Here is a 17,914-nt window from a genome sequence, read left to right on the forward strand (position 1 = left end):
CCCGGCCCCGGCCCCGGGGCGCGACGGCGACGGCGGCCGCGCTCCCGAGAAGAAGCCCCCACGGAGCAAAAGGAGGCCGAAGCCGGGGGAAAGGCCCGGCAGTTCGGGGCCGGCAGGGAGGCCGGAACTGCCGGAGGCCGCGACGCCGGGGAGCAGAAAAGGTACAGCTGTGCCGGTTGAGTGCCCCACCTGTCATAAAACGTTCCTCAGCAAATATTACCTAAAAGTGCACAACAGGTAAACGTTCTCGTTTTTATTCCTGTTCCTTTCGCTCGTAGGGACTTGCGCCGCGACCGGCCTCCGCCGAGGCCGTGCTGCGCCAAGCCGTAGCGCCGCGTGGCCGAGCTCGAGCTTGGGCTCGTTTCCGCGCTCGGCTTGCAGTCGGGAGCCGGAAGCGAGCGTGCTCTGCCTCGCAGCCCCCGCCGCGGGAGGCTCTGACCTGGACAGAGCTGTTCGGGGCGAGACCCTCAGCACAGCGCCCCCGGGCACACGGGCGGCCCATTCCCACGCGCTTTTCTGCGAGGGGGCTGGGTAAACGTTCCTGGTTGCAGCTGGCTGGTTTAGAAGCCTCAATCTCTGCTGGGACTGGAGGGGAGGTTCCCCGAACCGGCCTGYGGCCGTTGGTTTTGGGGGCGCCTCCTCAGCACCCATTGAGACACTTGGTCACTACTGTGGGGACGAACGCTCCGGTCCTCGACTCGGGTGGGATTTACAGGTGTCTGGAACGGATCCGAGAGCCGCGAAAACAGTCTCGGGCATCTGCTGGCCTGGGTTTGAGAAGAGCCTTGGCACCAGCAGCGCTCAGAAAGCGCTGGGTGAGGGTGCTCTGCGGCCCTTGTGGGGGCCACGGCAGCTGCGGGCTGATGGCGTTGACGCGGGGAGGAGCTGCCAGCCCTTGGCGCTGTGGGCGAGAGCCATGCGCACATCGAGCTCTCTGAGCTTCCTGGCTTTCCGGATAGCGTGCGCAGTGAGGGATTTAAGCCCCCAACTGTGTGAGCCACAAGCAGAACGCTGTGTGGAGCTTCAGCGTTASTAACTAAGACCGGAACGGGCGCTGTCCATGCTTGCGGCGAAGGGCGCAAGCTCCAGCTTTGTCTGTCGAGGGCAAATCGTAACAGCAGTCGGCTGAGGCTTCACACTTCAGCGTGTTGGCGGAGCGCAGTGGGCACCGCAAGCCCGGCTGCGCTCTGGGAGCGCGGACCAGAGTGCTCRGAGAGCACTTCGGTGTGCCGACACTTTCAGACGCCGCGGAAGCGGCGCAAGTGGCTTTAAAGGTAGMTCTCAGAAGATGCTTCCCAGCCCCCGGCGAGGGCTGTGCGAATACTGACTCCGTGGCAGTTCRTGAAGGCTTCGTTGTCTTTGCCTCTCCCCGTAACCAGGCAGMTTTTCCAAACTGAACAGCGCTTCTCAAGCAGCTGCTTAACGCGCCAAAGTAGGCTGGAGCCTAGTAAGAGGCAGTTAGCRAAGCCTCAAGCCACAGGGTGTGTGGGATTAACTGGAAGGAAATGGGTTTCTTGCCAGTCTCCTCAGCAAAGGATGTATGCGAAGGATGCAGCGTAGCAGGCCCTGTGAATGTAACGGGAGATCCTTTTAGGCAAGCAGTTGCTAACCCTGGGCSTGGGAAGGGGATCTCTGCTATTAGACTGGCGGTAACGGATGCTCTTTGTTTGTATTCCTTGCAGGAAACACACTGGAGAAAAGCCATTTGAATGTTCCAAATGTGGTAAATGTTAYTTTAGAAAAGAGAATCTACTGGAACACGAAGCTAGAAATTGCATGAACCGATCTGAGCAGGTATTTCGGGGAGCAGCAGCCAGTGCCTGGAGCAGGGGGGCAGGAGAGGGCGCAGRCGCGGTTCCATCGCTGCAGGGCAGCTTGAGCAGGCGCCCTGCCCGTGGCYGGCTCACTGCTCTCCCACCACCATCCTCAGTGCAGCCTGTGCAGTGCAGCTCAGCTCGGGGGGTCTGCAGTGCGTCTAAACACAGTGAGAGGCTGAAAAAAGCAATACTGTGAAAACTGAGGAGTTTGTCCCAGAAAACGGAATACTCGTTTGTGCTCGGGGCACAGGCACGACCCCCTGTCCCGCACTGCTTTGTGCTGTTGAGAAGGTAGCGTGTGGATTGCAARTCTTCTAGCAAAAGGTGGCTGCTCACGGGAAGCCAGAGCTCTGCTGCTGACRGACAAGTGCCAGGCGCTTGGTGCGTTCCTGCCTTTCTGCAGGAAGTGAAGTCGAGCCTCTTTCCAACYGCAATCCCAGTTACTGCTGGCTGCTGGACAAAAACTGACCTTGTCGCTACCACGCAGCACGTATATCGAAGGTGGGATTCCCACAGAGTCTGGTGACAGTCCACYTGGGATGAGCATAGCAGAGGCTTTTGTTCGTGGCACCGTGGTGCAGGGTTGCTGTCCAATTTGCACCATTTTTTTTTTTGCTCTGAGCTTCTCGAGCACGTGAGAATCCTCTTTGCTTTGTAAAAGATCCGGATTTCTGCAGCCACTGGTTAAACATTCTGAACAACTTGCAGTGCTCCTGACTGCCGAGCACTGATTTAAATGGCTGGGCTAGCTGCCCGCTTTATGTTGTACTCCTGGCTGCTTTATTTTCTTGCTTCTGCAGAAGCTGACGCCTTCTCCTTTCCTGCAGGTTTTCACGTGCTCTGTCTGCCAGGAGGTATTTAAGAGGCGAATGGAACTGCGGTTGCACATGGTGTCGCACACGGGGGAAATGCCGTATAAGGTCAGCACCGCCCGCCCTCGAGCATCCCTATGAATAGCCGCGAGAGGCTGTCGCTGCGGGAGGGGGTGTCCGAGCAAACATGCCTTTCTATTCTGGAGAGAGCCTGGCGCTGCCCAGCGGGCCTCGTGCTGGGGCCGCATCCTGGCCGCGTGGCGCTGACTCAGGATGGCTCGGCTGGCGCRGCACCACCGTGTGTCCGTGGGCCGTAACCCGGGGCTTCGTGTGGGCRCGGCTTCTTGCTTTCATAACCCTCTGCCTTTACCTCGTATCCTCCAGCTAATYGCAGCAGTTCCTTTCCCCTTGTCTCCTGCAGCGCCGGCCCTCACCGAGGGGTGTTCCCTCTCTGTGAAGGAACCCGCACGTGTTTCGGGGACACACCAGGGCTCGGTGGTTTTCCCGGTGGCTCGGCTTTGCAGGCACCTGTGACCTCACCAGGGATTCGCGTTCTGCATCAGAACATCGCGCTCTGCCTGAGGCACAAGCCTGCCATCAGTCTTCTAATTGTGTCAAAATTGCTGGTCTGCAGGTGGCTAGAAGCTGACTCTCTTCTCGTGCATTTCAGTGCTCCTCCTGTGCACAGCAGTTCATGCAGAAGAAGGACCTGCAGAGTCATATGATAAAGTTACATGGGGCACCAAAACCACACGCGGTAAGGAGGGCAGGCTCGCGCAAGGCGGGGGGTGTGGAGGTGGTGTTCTGAGAGAGAACTGTCCTGTGCTACTGTCTGGCCTACAGAACGGTGGCACTGTCCTTTCCGGCCCCGTTAAGTGGGCAGGGAGTTACAGAGCGCTGAAGAGCTACTGAAAAGAGGTTTGGGGGGTAAAGGAGCAGCCATCCTGTTTTTCTAATGGACCTGAATACTGACCGGCAGCTCCTTTTCGTCACTGTGCCATCTCTCGGAGTTGGGTGTGGTGGGAGCTGCAGGGATGCTCCTAGACCAGCAGTAGCACACTGAGATTCCTCGTGGGTGGTACGCGTTGTGCTGGTGGCGCCCACCGTCCTCACCTGGAGCAGAGTGCTCTGCCGGCAGCTTGGCCCGAGCCACGCTTCGGTCTTGTGCGCGYGGTGCAGCGTGCCCAGCCCAGCAGCCTAACCTCAGCCTCTCCCGTGGCCTTGCAGTGCTCCACCTGCTCCAAGTGCTTTCTGTCTCGGACAGAGCTGCGCCTGCACGAGGCGTTCAAGCATCGRGGGGAGAAGCTGTTTGTCTGCGAAGAGTGTGGGCACAGAGCCTCAAGTCGCAACGGCTTGCAGATGCACATCAAGGCGAAGCACAGGTACGACGCAGTCCGTTCCATCCCCTAYGTCGTCCTTACTCCTGGCTGTGCTTTCTTCCCCAAAGGGCCCTGCTGGATGGGTTGTGGGGAGCCTTCTGCAGCATCTGCAAGATAAATTAGATGGTACTTGCCTTGCTCCAACTTCTGTTGCAGTGTTTGGCCCAATATCCTATCCGGAACACGGTGAAGGGCCAACACTTAGTTGTGCTTTTCTGTTTTCCAAAGACAGAAGTCCACGCTGTCTGTGTTCATCTGAATGTGTAACGTTAACGTAGGTGATGACAGAGAGGCTCGTGAGCAGTTTTCCTGCCTAGGTTATCAATGTTCTTGAAGCCACGAGCGTGTGTCAGCAGCTGCTCTCCACGCTCATCCTTCTGCGTTCTATTTCCTGGAGCGGTTGTAACATCCACGAGGCAGGAGGCTCCAGCTCCGAGCCTAGGGGAGCCTGCAGCTGCAGAATAGCATTTGTGGGCCGATACTTTGGCTTGAGAGGGGTTAGAAGTAGAACTTAATTAAAGGACTTTAGAATGATGGGAACTGCTAACTTTAGGGACTGCAGTTCGCAAACACAGAGGTGAAAGTAAAAGCAGTTCTTTGAGCGGGAACTGTCCAGGAGGAACCAGATGTGCTCTCCCTGTCCTCAGAAACGAGCGGCCCTATGTTTGTGAGTTCTGCCATCACGCCTTCACCCAGAAAGCCAACCTCAACATGCACCTGCGCACGCACACCGGCGAGAAGCCGTTCCAGTGCCACCTCTGCGGCAAGACTTTCCGGACGCAAGGTATCCCCCCCYGGGCGCGCAGAGCCGCGTCCTTGCAGCCCCTGTCCCACCCCGCAGCAGCTGCCCCACCTCGAGGCCTGTTGGTGCCAGTGGTGCTGAGCGGGCGAGCGCTGTGCTCAGGATAGCCAGGGCCGCTCTTCCCCGGCGGGTAGGCAGGACCATCAGAAAGTGGCTGTACTGAAATACCAGAGCTTTCCTACCTGCCTCCCGTGTGGAGCAAAGCGTGCTCTTGTGAGCATGCGATCACACCTCAAGAAAGAGCATTCCCTTTCTGTGACTGCGTAGCATAGAAGGGGAAGAAATGATGCCTTTCCCCGTTAACGGTTAGCTTAGACCAGCAGGCTCCTAAACATTCACAACTAGCCCGGGACGGACTGACCGCTCCGTAACGCGCGCTCTCTCCCCACCGCTCACGGCAGCAAGCCTGGACAAGCACAACCGGACCCACACCGGGGAGCGCCCCTTCAGCTGCGAGTTCTGCGAGCAGAGGTTCACGGAGAAAGGGCCCCTCCTGAGGCACATCGCGAGCAGACATCAAGAAGGGAGACCCCACTTCTGCCAGATCTGTGGGAAAACATTCAAAGGTAAGAGCCGGGTAGCAACACTGCTGCGTCCCGAGCAGCAGCGGGGAGACCTGACGCCCGCTCTTCGCTCGGTAACGGTTGCTGTGCTGCTGTCTTCCTGGGGGGATCATTTGCCTCCCGTCAGTTTGACACGCGTCCGTATCCACCGAAAGCTGAAGCGTAGCTACTGTTCGCCTGTCTCGGCTGACTTCTCGAACGTCTCTCCCAGCAACGCTCATGTCTGTTTCTGATACAGAGCTGACCAGAGCCTCACTTCTGAGAGGGGAGCAGTTAGGGGGCGAGGCAAGAGGGAACAGATTTTAAAATGGATACGTTGCAGACTTYAGCGTAACTAGAAAGACAAATAAACATCTCCTTTTCCGTGCCTTGGACTAGCAGCACTATATCGCTGCCGCAGTAATGTTTATTACAGCTCGGGCCCACAGCTGCTGAGCTGGAGTGCTCCGATAGTGCTGTCTTGAATGGTTTCTAGCGTTTAACTTCTCTTCTCAGCTGTTGAACAGCTGCGTGTCCACGTCCGCAGACACAAGGGAGTGAGGAAGTTTGAATGCACTGAATGTGGCTACAAGTTTACGCGACAGGTATGACTTTGCTAATTCCGGAGGCCTCTGTGAAACACCCTGCACGTCTAYGTTGCGTAACCGGTTTAACAGCTGAAGGGTTGCTCACCTGCGATCGCTGGAGTAAGCAGATTCCCTTCTGTAAAACAGCATGTTTCCTTGGGAATGAAAATGCATAGCGCACRTAGGGGGGGAGCAGGTGCTTGCAGGGCTTCAGGCAGCGCCAGAAGAGTAGGAAGGCGCAGTCCTCAGTCGAGACCCCCCGCTCTGCCGGCAGCCCGTCCTCTCCCTGGCGTGCCTGAGGCTTTTGCTTCCCCCTTTAGAAAAGGGAGGTGCCCCATCAGGCGCCTTACACCTGAGGGACCCTCCTGTCATGGGCCACGTTGGCTCTGCCTCTCGCTGCGCTCGACCGCACCACCGCATAGCTGCTTTTGAGACAAGGAAGTGAGTTACTGGCTTCTCGTCAGAGGTCCCTGTGGGCCCCTGCCCTTCTGCTAGTCCTGCATACAAGTACTGCAGTCTAACTCCTCATTTCTCCCCTCAGTAAGAAGCTCTGGGCCTTAGGCCGTTGGGCGACTGTCATTACTCTTGCTTTTAAAGGCTCACTTGCGGCGCCACATGGAGATTCACGACCGGGTCGAGAACTACAATCCGCGGCAGCGGAAGCTGCGAAACCTGATCATCGAGGACGAGAAGGCCGTGGTGGTGGCGCTGCAGCCGCCCCAGGAGCTGGAGGTGGGCTCGGCCGAGGTCATCGTGGAGTCCCTGTCCCACAGCTCCCTGGCCGAGGAGATCCCTGTGCAGAGACTCTGTTCAAACGAGAACTTCTCTACAGCAGATGTTATCGAACAATCGCTTATAATAACAACAACAATTCCTGAAGACTGTGAAACATAACGTGACTCTTTGTACGCGCCCTTCCTACCAAAACATAATAAAGCGTTAGGCTGGAATGACTCTTCTCTGCTCGTCCTTTTCCGCCCTCAGGAGCATTGCGTTGCAGCGAGCCCCCTTCTCTCCTCCTACACAAAGACCAGGTTGCAGGAGAAGTTTCTAATGAAGTTATAATCAGGTATCAAATGAAGAAACAATTACAAAGCTACTAAGAATTACGATTTAAGCTAAGTGTGTGTGAGACTGGATGTGACTGATGACTCCATGTATGTAATACTGTGAACTGCTTTTTAGTGAGCTGTCACCTGTGACCAGAAGGGATGAATGGATCACCTCGGATTTCTTCCAGATTGCAGTTTTTCACTTTGCCTAGTTAGCTCTAAATTTAGAGTCTGGAAACTTGTGACTAAAGCTTACCTTCCAGAAGACAGTGCGACTCTGCTGTCTTCCTTAATCGCTTGCTGAAAGGCTTATTGCCTGGATTCAATTTGTTTGTCAAGCTTTTGCTACATGTTACCATTTCCCTACTAGATTAAAGGCATGCTGCTATTCTGTATCTTCTCATGGCTGAAATAATTTAGCTGTTATTTAATGGAAAAGATATCATCATCCTTTCAAGGAATTGGGTGGTTCTCTAAAGTCCTTTTTAAGGTGTGGGGATTTATATTTGCAAGTAGCATTTGTCTGAAATAACATGAGCCAGAGTCACTCTTAAGCATGGAAAAACCTGAGTATTCCTGCAGGAGGGGAAGCTCATACCTCATCCTCATTATCCGTATAGTCATACCTYATTACTGGGTACACACGCTCATTCAAATCCTGTCTGAGCCCTCGGCAGCTTTCCTAAGAAGGCAGCTCTTCAGTTTAAATATGCCTCAGGCCTGCAGTGAGAAATGTAGCAGGAGCAACTTACCCCAATAATTTTTCCACTGAAAAGGTAAAAATATTTATGTAATATGTTTTATTTAACTTGACTGTTTCAAGTAAATTTAAAAACAAACTATGAGAATAAAAATACATCATCTATAAATGTAAAATGCCTTTGCTTCAAAGGATGGTATTTTAACAGTACTTAAAGATTTGGACACAATGAATTTACAAAAAAATAAATACAAATCCAGAATTATTCAGCTGGTTCAGGGAATTCAGGATGACGAGTCCACCAGTGAGCACTACAGTATGAGACATAGTATACGGACTATTAATAGTTCAGCATAAATACTTTAGTCTACTACGCAAATTCAGCTGTACAACACACACAGGCAGCAGAGCTCCGTCGTTTGAACGGACTTGAGCACTCGAGTGTCRCTATGCTTAGCAGCACACTGCTATTCCTCCCCTAAGCGCAACAAAGCCCAGGCTCCGGGAGGACGGCGTGGCTCGTGCGAGGCCCCGCTCRGTGCTCCATCGAAGGGGGCTGCCCGGCCGCTGCATCCCAGCTCTTACCCTCAGCGCCTCCTGCTCAGGCAGGGGACAAAGCTCCTGCAGCAGCTGGCACAGCACTTCTCCGCCTCGGGGACAGAGTTCGAAACGGAAATAGCAATTAGAGACTGCTGTATCTAGAAGTGATACCTTTATTGTGCCTGTCTCCTCTTGGGTCCTTGGCAGGCTGAAGTCTACCAGCACGTAACAGTTTCAAGGCACTGTCAAAGTTTTAGACTTTAAGAATAGCCCAGATTTCACAAACAAGTTTCTCAAGTTTCGCTGCTAAGTAGCTTAGCATAAAACAAATTTTCAAGGCAAAAAATTCTTTTTTTTTTTAAAGCAGTGAACATGTTGCTTGTTATGGAGATAAGGTTATGACTGTACTGTTCAGTGGCAAGCTAGAGGGTACGCCATCAAGCATCTGGGCTTCTCATTTCTGAATTAGGGTTAAGGTCATAATTTTCTTCTACCGAGAAAAAAAAAAAAAGGCACAAAACTAGCTACCTTCTCACCTGTTATTACATCTTCCATTTTTTTCTGAAAGTGTAATACCAGTTTTCATATGAGCCATACTGCAATTTTAACCATTTCTAGTTCAAGAGACATTCCACAAGTAAATTGCAAGAAGTTTCTTTTCAACTAAAACACACTTGCCTCAGATTAACAGAGGAAATACTCAAGCTACGTTACTTGCGCAAGAATAAAAGCAAACCTTACACAGCACCCCTCCCTCCGCCAAGGAAAACCTAAAATAACTATCTTTTAATCTGCTAACACTCTTGTAAACTCCTACCCCTTAGCTGAATCACCTCAGTAGCATTTTCCAACTGCTCAAATTCCAAGTGCTTCTGCAAACTGAAGAACAAGACAAGCGTGAGAACTCTCCAGATGTTCAGCAGGTTCCTTCACGTGAGCTAATCCCTCTAAAGCAATTCTTTTCATCAAGGTGTCTAAATTATCACCAGCATTTGTCCTGTAAGTCTGTGCTGAACTTCCTAAGGAACCTGTGCATTTCTTTACTATTGCTTTCCAGGTAATTTCTAAAACATTTAAATTCTGAAAGTTCCTTTAAAAAGGCAAAGAAAGAAAAACATGCTCTTACTACACAGGACCTATCTGCCTAACCCAATGCATGTGCCAAGAGCTTGATATACAAGACTCAAACAGCCTTAGTCACAAGAACATGCCACAAGGGAATTTTCTGCCAAGTTCCTCAGCAGCTGAGCAGCCCGATATAAACAAAAGCTTTGAAAAGCCACAAGGAGAAAGGCCGAGGGACYCTGGCACAAGCTACCAGCCCCCAGAAGTCACTCTGCAGTCCGGCTAAGAGGGCTATTTGCTTTCCCCCTTCTCGCTCCCCCTTAAAGAAAAGTGCAGTTTGGGTGATCAAAACCGAAAACAATCTACTTGTGACAATGTGATTAAAAGATAACTGAGGGTGTTTCTTAAATAATAAAAAAGTCGCTCTCCTAGAAAGTAAGGCAACAAATACCCACAAAAACTTAAAATGCTGCAACTTAAAGTACCTGAAGAATTCAAGGTCAGACAACAGGAAGTGAGACGCTTCTTAACGCAGCCTCAGCAAGATCCTGGCTACACAGCAGGAAAAGCACATGCATGTTCTGTTTGAAAACATGAACAGGAACCAAAGACTATGGTGACGTGATAGGCAGGGCTATATTCTTGTATTAACCTCTCATCAGCAACAGACCTTTATCTTCTCACGGGAAGGTATTTTCCCCTCAAGCTACACAGAGGAAAATGCGCACAGGAGGTCTGTCTTCCTCTGAGGCACTGAGCAGAAAGCRGTGGGTCCAGGCTCTAGTCCTACCAGACAAACCCTTCCTGCTGCAGCAGGCTCAAGCCATCGGGGTTTGGTCCTGCCTGTCGTCCTCTGTTTTTTCTTTTTTTCTCCGCAGGAAGAAACTGTGAAGAAAGGAATTTGGCAGCAGACATGAAGTGCTGCAGGGTGAAGGAGTTTCTAGTGAAAGGTGTCTGACCGAAAGCTGTAACCGCAAGTGATCTTCAGTGATGTTTAACGTGATTGTTTTCTTCAGAGTTCACCTCTCAGATCTTCTCTGTGAATCGCGCTGCACCTCCTCCCTCCACAGAAAAGGGCTGAGGAACACTGCACCCAGAGGCCTCTCACTTTCTGCCAACTACTTTTCTACRATAGCATTTTAATCATTCAGAGTTTTTACTCCCTCTCCACTGCTGGGCATGTTTTTGTCTCCAAGCACCAGTTACCTCTGCCTCCTCCCAAAGCAACACTGGTTCTGTATAACGAGCTCGCGTCAAGCCAGAGACAGTACGTCCCCCTGTTAACGTAGCTCATTAAGGTTCTGGTTATGAAGGTTCTGGCGCTGCCTGTTCAGGTTGATGGTGTTGTCCAGCGTGATGCTGTCATCCTCCAGGGTGGTTTCTGGCATGAACTGTCGGAATATGCTGACGCTGCCATGCCAGAAGATGGGCTCGGGAAGGCGGCCCACTACGCTCCACGTTCGCGTTTCTGGGTCATAAGCTTCCAGCACGTCCGAAAGTTCAAACGTGTTGTCGTAGCCACCGGAGACGTAGAGCTTCCCRCCTAGCACAGCCACGCTCCCCCCAACATGAACCTACAATTTAAAAATAAACAAACGTAGTCATTAACAAAGGAAGGTTTTGCCAGGGAGGCAAGCAGGAAAAAGACGTCAGTTACTGTTCCACCGCCAAACTACTGCAACTGCTAACTTGCAACAGGCACAGTATTCACCCGCTGCCGACTCCTGCTCAACGGGTGCAGTCGGTGACTTCCACCGCTCCCTTACTGCACCAGCCACAGGCAGCACCAGAGAGCAGTGCTGGGCAGGGCTGACACTGTACTGCCTCTCACGAGACAGGCTGCAATTCAAAACCCACAAAGAGCAGGGGACTTTTCCAACTGTGGCAYGCTGGGCTGAATGCTTGACTATTCTTTGTCACCTGAGTCTGGGATTTTTTTCTCCTGGGTAAACATAATGTGTTTAAATACACTCCRTCTTCTAAACAGAACATTGTTTTCCAAAGGTCATTTTTTAACACTGATAAGCGCCCAATAGGTTGGCAAGCATCCTACCTGAAGCATGGCAGGGATTTTATCCCATTCGTTCTTCACTGGGTTGTAAACATCCACCTCAGCGGAGTCATCTCTGCAGGAGATAATGCAAGATGATCATTTTATTTTCTAAAAACATCCTGCCTTGTGCAGCCCCCAATCCAACAGACTGAGGCATGGCCTGAAATGCTGCCTATGTCCATAGCTCAATGGGAACAGAAATGCTAAGACCAAAAAGTACCTGCATGAAGGCGCAGGTCTTGGTGCAGCCCCCAGGACTGGCTCCTTACATGCCAGCACTGACAGTCAACCCCAGAAAACCACTAGAGCTCTGTGCCTCACCTCTACAAAGATGTGAAACAGCTCTGGCAAAGTCACTATGCCCAGACCASATATTACACACAGGCAGTCTTCTCCGTGCTAGCGGTACACATCTGAAGAGCCTGAACGCTTCTCTACAGTCAAAGCAATACTGCTTTTCTACACGTTCTGCTGTGGGTTGAGTTTTAAGACACCGAGTCAGCTGAGGCAGCCAAGGTGAATGGAGACGGAGCAAGCTTACAGCATCACACTGGTTCTCCGCCTGCCTAAGAGATGATCATTCCAGCCTGAGATGGTGAGATGAATTACTCTGGACTGCAGGCAGCACTCAGGAGTTCAGTATGCAGCACACGCCACTTCCAGCACACCCAGCTGGAAGCCGCTGTGCCATCCTGAGCGCTTTTTCAAATCTGGTCTTTCCTAAACGCGCATCTGTGGCAGGTGTGTTATTTGCAGGCTCATTTTCTGCAAGCCTGCATTTTATAGACCAATCTGACTTTGGTTCCAAACACTTAAGAGTTTGGAAGAAAAATCTGCACTACTCTAGAGAGACTTAAACCTCYATATACCTAAAACAAATGGGCTCCCTACTGCTTCAGGTTTTTAGCCGGTGCCAAGTTTAGAGGCGCCAGAGGACTGTAACAGAAGAGCTCACAGAAGCAGCGTAATCCCACAAGGCTTCTTTCAGCCGTTCTGCCTGCAAGACGGGAGCACGACAGCGACAGGTGAGGGATGTTTGCGACACAGAAATGTGCTGTTGCTGACACAAGAATGTGGAAAGGACAAGGTCAGAGCAGCCAAAGAAGTGCTGAAAGTCAGTCCAAAGACAGTCATGTTACAATGGATTTGAAAAACTAAGCTGAAGAGGTAGAGACTTTTACTTTATCCTTCAAATGCTGATCAATCTGAGCTTTCCTTTTAATGGATTTGGCCTCTGAAATTAAGCTATTTCAATTTAATTTCTCTAGTTCTTCAGTTCAGTTAACAGGACTGACTTCAAGAGTCATTGGCACCTCTTCTTGAGTCAGCTGGTCTACGGCTACAAGTTCATTTTATGAAAAATCGGATTTATGATTTATAGGAGAAAAAATATAAAAACAATCATATTCAAATGTTATCTTTTGTCTTTGTATTGTAATTCCATGTCTTGTTTGTACTGTGCTGGTGACAAGATATCAGTATAGATCGCTTACATGAATCAGGATAAAGGGGAGAGGAAGTGAAAATAAACAAGAAAATCTTACCTGCAATAGCAATATCTGTTTAGCAAACCATTTTATCTAGAACTCCATCTGCTAAGACTACACCAGAACTGAGATATGTGGGCTACCGGTCTCTTTTTTTGCATTCTGAACAAATATCCCTATAGGATGGGCACGTGTAAATAAGTGTTTCAAGTCCTGAGAGTGCTACAAAGAAGCAGCCTTCCTTCCCTTGGAACTGCTCACACCAAAACAAGGAGCTGGAAACAAAACTCTGCAGTCTAGCCATTTGTACAGGGAAGAATTACTGCTGTTTACAATGCTTCCTGTAACTAATAGCATCAGGCAAGTCAAATACTTGCAAGGAAACCACAGGTGGACCGAAAGGGACATTAGGGAGCAAAAATCTTAGCACACAGTTCCAGGCAGCGGCTGGCAGTCAGGACAGGACATCCTCTCCTGTCGCAAGGTTAGTTCTAATAAAGGAGTAACTGAAGAACCATGCCTTGCTGCAAGGCCATATTTATAGCTATAAAACTAGGCCCACAAAAGGGGACTGTAAGTCAGAAGCTTTAGCACAAACTATTTTAAACTGAACAGAAAATGAGTTTGCATCTTTCATTTATAATCCATTCCTCTGTCCTGCAAGGATTATCTTACAGCTTTATGTGACTGCGGACATCAGAGAAGCAGTCCACCTGCAGCATATGAAATGAGAGGAGAAAGAAATTTGCCTGTGTCAGTGTTTATTAATTCCTGCAAATGCATAAACGTTCAGAAATCCTGAAGGTTCAATTATCAGAATTAAAAACAAACAAACAATCAAATAAAACTGGCTTACAACCAAAACAGTTAAAACACCCTTTCCAGAATTTGCTGAACACTGAGCAACTCAAACTACCATCCACCAACAAGTGCCAGGAACCAAGACGTTGACTGAGTGAGAACAAACCTAGCTGCAGCAAATAAAGGTCTCAGAACTTGCTGCCCAGGAGGGGATTAAGAAAAATGTTTGGAGTCAGTCAGAAGCTTATGGTTGCTCACAGTCAGCACGCCAATGATTCAGTGCTAGCATACCTTTCTGCTTATTTTTCATTAAGTGGATAACTTAGGTATTTGAGCCATATGGTAATTAAGTCCTGGTTTGGAAAGGTGCTTAAAAATAGTGACCAATCATTTCATCTCCAGTCCTCTTATCTCGACTCGTATGGAGGACTCTCAAGCTCCACAATTCAACCTTTTCTTAGAGCTTGCTTGCTTATTTACAGTGATAACAGGGACTGAAATAGAAGCCAACAAAACTGAAAAGTCTATTTCAAAGCAGAACTGCTAACTTACACCAGATTATAATGCTGACTATTTCCCAACTGTAGGTTTAAATTCAGACATTTTTATGTCGTTTCAAGTGCAGTCATTGAGGTTTAGCTGTGACAGAACCAAAAGAAAGAAGTGCAGCAGTCTACAGAGCTCACTGAATCAGCAAAGGGAGTGCTACCTTGCTTTCTCAACACTGCATTCTCCTTTGACCAGCTGCAAAAACCTAAATACTTTCTTGGGGAAAACCCCCTGGTGCCTACCTGGTGTGGGAGGGGGAGCGGAAAGGGAAGCGATCGCCTGCACATCTTACCTTATGAAGTACATGAGCCCATTAAGAGTTACAGTCTTCGGTGCAAATGACCACGGAGGCAGGTGACCGCAGTTCACGAGGGACCAGAGATCGCTGTCGGGATCGTAGCACTGCATAACCATGGACTCTTTGCCAGCCAGAGAGCCTATAGCAAACAGCTTTCCGCGGCACGAGGTGGTGGAGCAGTTGTCCATCGGGTACAGCATGGGCTGCAGAGCCTCCCAGCTATCCACGGAGTGGTCATAGCGCTCTGTGCTGTCAGAGGCAATAACGTACAGCAGTCCGTCCAGGACGGTAGAGCTGTGGTATTCTCTTGCTTTCAGCATCGGAGACACTTCTGTCCACTCGTTCACACTGGAATTGTATCTCCAGACACAGTCATACAGCCGTGATCCATCTGATCCTCCTGCAGCAGAGGATACAACACTTCAAGAGTCAATTTCTGCAAAATATTCCTTCCTGGGAACTAGAAAGGGGTGATGGAGAAGAGGGCTTGGGACTGAGCTCCTTATCATATCTTCAAGTTACAACTTCGAAATACCCATACACATATTTCTGCTTCCCACAACCATATTTTATGAAAATAGTTAGAGACTAGAGGACCACAGCAGTTTGCACTGAGAGGATTTTAACAGCCATTTCCTGATATTCCTTTCTCAGCTTTCCCAGTACATTAAAAAGGATTTCTCCCACGTGGTTCCTGGCTTACATCCAGCAATGATTCAAAGCAAGCATCCCAAGCCAGACCAACTCCATCAAACCCTGTTCTTTCTCATTTTGCAGTCCCTGCCCCGAGGCTCCCCTGAAGTTGCTGCAACATAGCAGAGATCAACATTCACCAAGAAATAGCTGCCAAGGCACAGTTACCATTAGCAGTACAGAAACCTCCTAATCTTCCTGCGCTGYCCAAGCTATGGCGCCAACATTAGACAGAACAACTGAAGATCTTCACCAGACAACCTCGCAGAGCGCGGGGCTCCCGGCACAAGGTGGCCGTCGCAGCTCAGGATCAGTAGCTCCAGGTCTCCCTGCAATTGCTCCGGAATGCTACCACAGGACGCAAGAGCATGAATACAAACTAATCATATGTTAGCAYATCACCTTTACAACCTTGTCATTAAAATCAGAGTCTTGTTTTCTGCTGACAACTAGAGAACAAAGAGTTTTCTGTTCTCCAGCATCTGAGCTGCACTTCAAATCTCCGGCAGCATMATCTGCCCAATGGGAACCAGCTGTTCTGCAGCATCTGGTTTCCCAAGTGTTTCCGTTCTACACCTTAGGGCAGCTGCCAGACTGCCACTTTAGCTGTAGGGCTGTAGTTCTAGGAAAATACCTTTTTGCAGCCTGACAGCAAAATTTACACATCTCTGCCACCTTTAAAGGGGTAACTGTAGCCAGAATGGATTGGCACAAGGCAGGACATACAGTGAGGAAGACGCCGTGATTCACACACTCCACCTGCCACGCTGCTTCTCAGTGCCTCGGTCATACCAAAGCCTGTGGCACCGGGGGCTTTCCGAATGCCTGTGCCTCAAGCACGCACGCTAGCTTGTGATTTATAGGCTCTCAACGCTTGCTTCATAGCCAGAAATTCAAAACCGACAAGTCACTCCCTCGTCCAGAGCAAGCAGTTAAAAAGTTCCCCCCAGTGCAAGATCTGTGACTTCTGTCTGCATACTCAGTAGTATTAGTCATGACAAAATACCTCCCAGATTGAGATCAGCTGCTAAATCCTCTTTGCGTCCCAACTCTAGGAGTCCCTATGRCTGCCCTCAGACTGCCGTCGTACAGTGCCTGAGCAGAACTTCAGATGCCGCCACGCTGTGAAAAGCCAGGTCTCGTGACTAGAACCCAGGTGTTTCTGATGGCACTCTCGGCACTGATGCTTTGGTGAAGGCAGCCCTGAATAAAGCTTTCAAAATGCTCCTGCTTTTGGCTGCTGAAGCAAGCCATGCAGAAAGCTGCAGCTGCCTTTTCCTCGGAGCTCCCTACTTGCACATCTGCCAGTGACCCAGCACAGGCAGGCCCAGGGAGAGGTGGCGACAGAAACAGGCAGGCAGCTCGGATCGTGCACGCGCACTCCGTCCTGGCCACGCACCCAAACCCGGCAAGGAGCTCTGCTGCCTTCCGGCCTAGTGGAGCAGACAAGCACCTGAGAGAAGAACAAGAGCATCGCGCGAGGTGGACGCTGCCTGGGGAGCGGTGGGGGCCTTTTGCAGCAGGCTCCCAGGGGCAACGCTTGCCTATACCCTGGGAACTGCCCAGCCAGCAAGATGTGCTCGTAGGCCAGCCCCTGTCTGCACACCCACCCCACGCCACGGCGGGGAGCCCCGCGCTCCTTACCGGTCACGTAGATGTCGTTGCCCAGCGCGGCGACGCTGTAGCCCCCACCCAGGTGCTCAGGGAACTCAGCCAGGTAGCGCCAGTGGCCGGTGCGCGGGTTGTAGCAGTCGACGGTGACGAGCTCGTCGCAGTCRCGGTCGCAGCCGCCCACGAGGACGAGGATCTCGGCGAGGCCGGTGGAGGGCCGGGGGCGCATGCGGGCGCAGGGCCCGCGGTCGTGGCGGTCRAGGCGGGCGGCCTGGAAGTCACGGGCCTCGCGGAGGAGGCGCAGGCAGGGCGGGCAGCGGGCCACCAGCGGCTCGCCCTCCACGTGGGCGAGCAGGTAGAAGCGCCGCACGAAGGGCAGGCGGACGTGGGCCAGGAGCTGGGGCAGCAGCGGGGCTCGGGTGGCAGGGTCAGCGCGCACCCAGCGCAGCGCCAGCTGGAAGGCGGCCTCCTCCTTGGGGATGCAGAGCCCATCGTCGCGCAGGTAGGAGAGGAGGCGGGGGAGCGGGAGGCGCTCCAGCTGGGCRCCCAGCTCGCCCACGTGCCGCAGCACGAAGCGGTGTGCGGCGGCTGCCAGCGCCGGGCAGGCAAAGGCCTCAGCGAAGTCCTGCATGTCCAGCGCGTTGGCGGGCTCCAGCTGGCGCGCCAGCCAGGCGCCGCAGGCCTCCTTGACGGCCGGGAACTGGAGGAGGTCGGCGGCACGCAGGAGGCGCTCGGCGATGTCAGGGCCKAGCCCGCCGACGCGGCCGGTGTAGGCGAAGTCGAGGAGGCGCGCCAGGCACTCGGGCTCCACGCCGTGCAGCCGCACGCGCTCGGCCCGCGCCTCCCGCAGCGCCCCGCCGAACATGGCGCGGAAGTAGCCGGAGGCGGCGGCCAGGACGGCGCGGTGCGCCCCGAACTCCCGCCCGCCCGCCACCACCGTCACGTCCAGGAGGCTCCGCTCCGCGCGCAGCGCGCTCAGCCCCCGCAGCAGCGACACGGCGTGCGCCGGCTCCGCCGCCGCCGCGCCGCCCGCGCTCGCCTCCATGCCGTGCCTGCGGGAGGGGAGAGCACGGCCGTCAGAGCACGGCGGCCCCCGCGAGGTTCCCGGGGCGGAGGGGCCGCGCCG

General features: G+C 52.1%; 2 protein-coding genes across 2 annotated transcripts; one reads left to right on the top strand and one right to left on the bottom strand.

Annotated features, from left to right (window-relative positions):
* Position 1: 1 nt before the first annotated feature.
* Positions 2 to 6,889, top strand: ZBTB48 (zinc finger and BTB domain containing 48; the record flags this gene model as incomplete). Its single annotated transcript, XM_085311525.1, has 9 exons — positions 2 to 237; positions 1,683 to 1,794; positions 2,645 to 2,737; positions 3,300 to 3,386; positions 3,857 to 4,011; positions 4,656 to 4,792; positions 5,212 to 5,376; positions 5,869 to 5,957; positions 6,537 to 6,889. Coding segments are annotated over 9 exons (1,371 nt in total), but the record flags the coding sequence as incomplete, so codon positions are not given.
* Positions 6,890 to 7,774: 885 nt separating this feature from the next.
* On the bottom strand, positions 7,775 to 17,854 carry KLHL21 (kelch like family member 21). The gene is made up of 4 exons (XM_085311531.1): positions 16,822 to 17,854; positions 14,479 to 14,884; positions 11,350 to 11,422; positions 7,775 to 10,870 (listed from the first exon to the last, which is right to left on the bottom strand). Exons 1-4 carry the CDS (start codon positions 17,831 to 17,833, stop codon positions 10,577 to 10,579), a joined length of 1,785 nt encoding a protein of 594 aa, XP_085167657.1. The 5' UTR covers positions 17,834 to 17,854; the 3' UTR covers positions 7,775 to 10,576.
* Positions 17,855 to 17,914: the final 60 nt, after the last annotated feature.

The sequence above is a fragment of the Rhea americana genome, unplaced genomic scaffold (assembly GCF_003343005.1).
Source record: "Rhea americana isolate MKP2758 unplaced genomic scaffold, rheAme1 scaffold_343, whole genome shotgun sequence".
Taxonomy (NCBI): Eukaryota; Metazoa; Chordata; class Aves; order Rheiformes; family Rheidae; genus Rhea; species Rhea americana.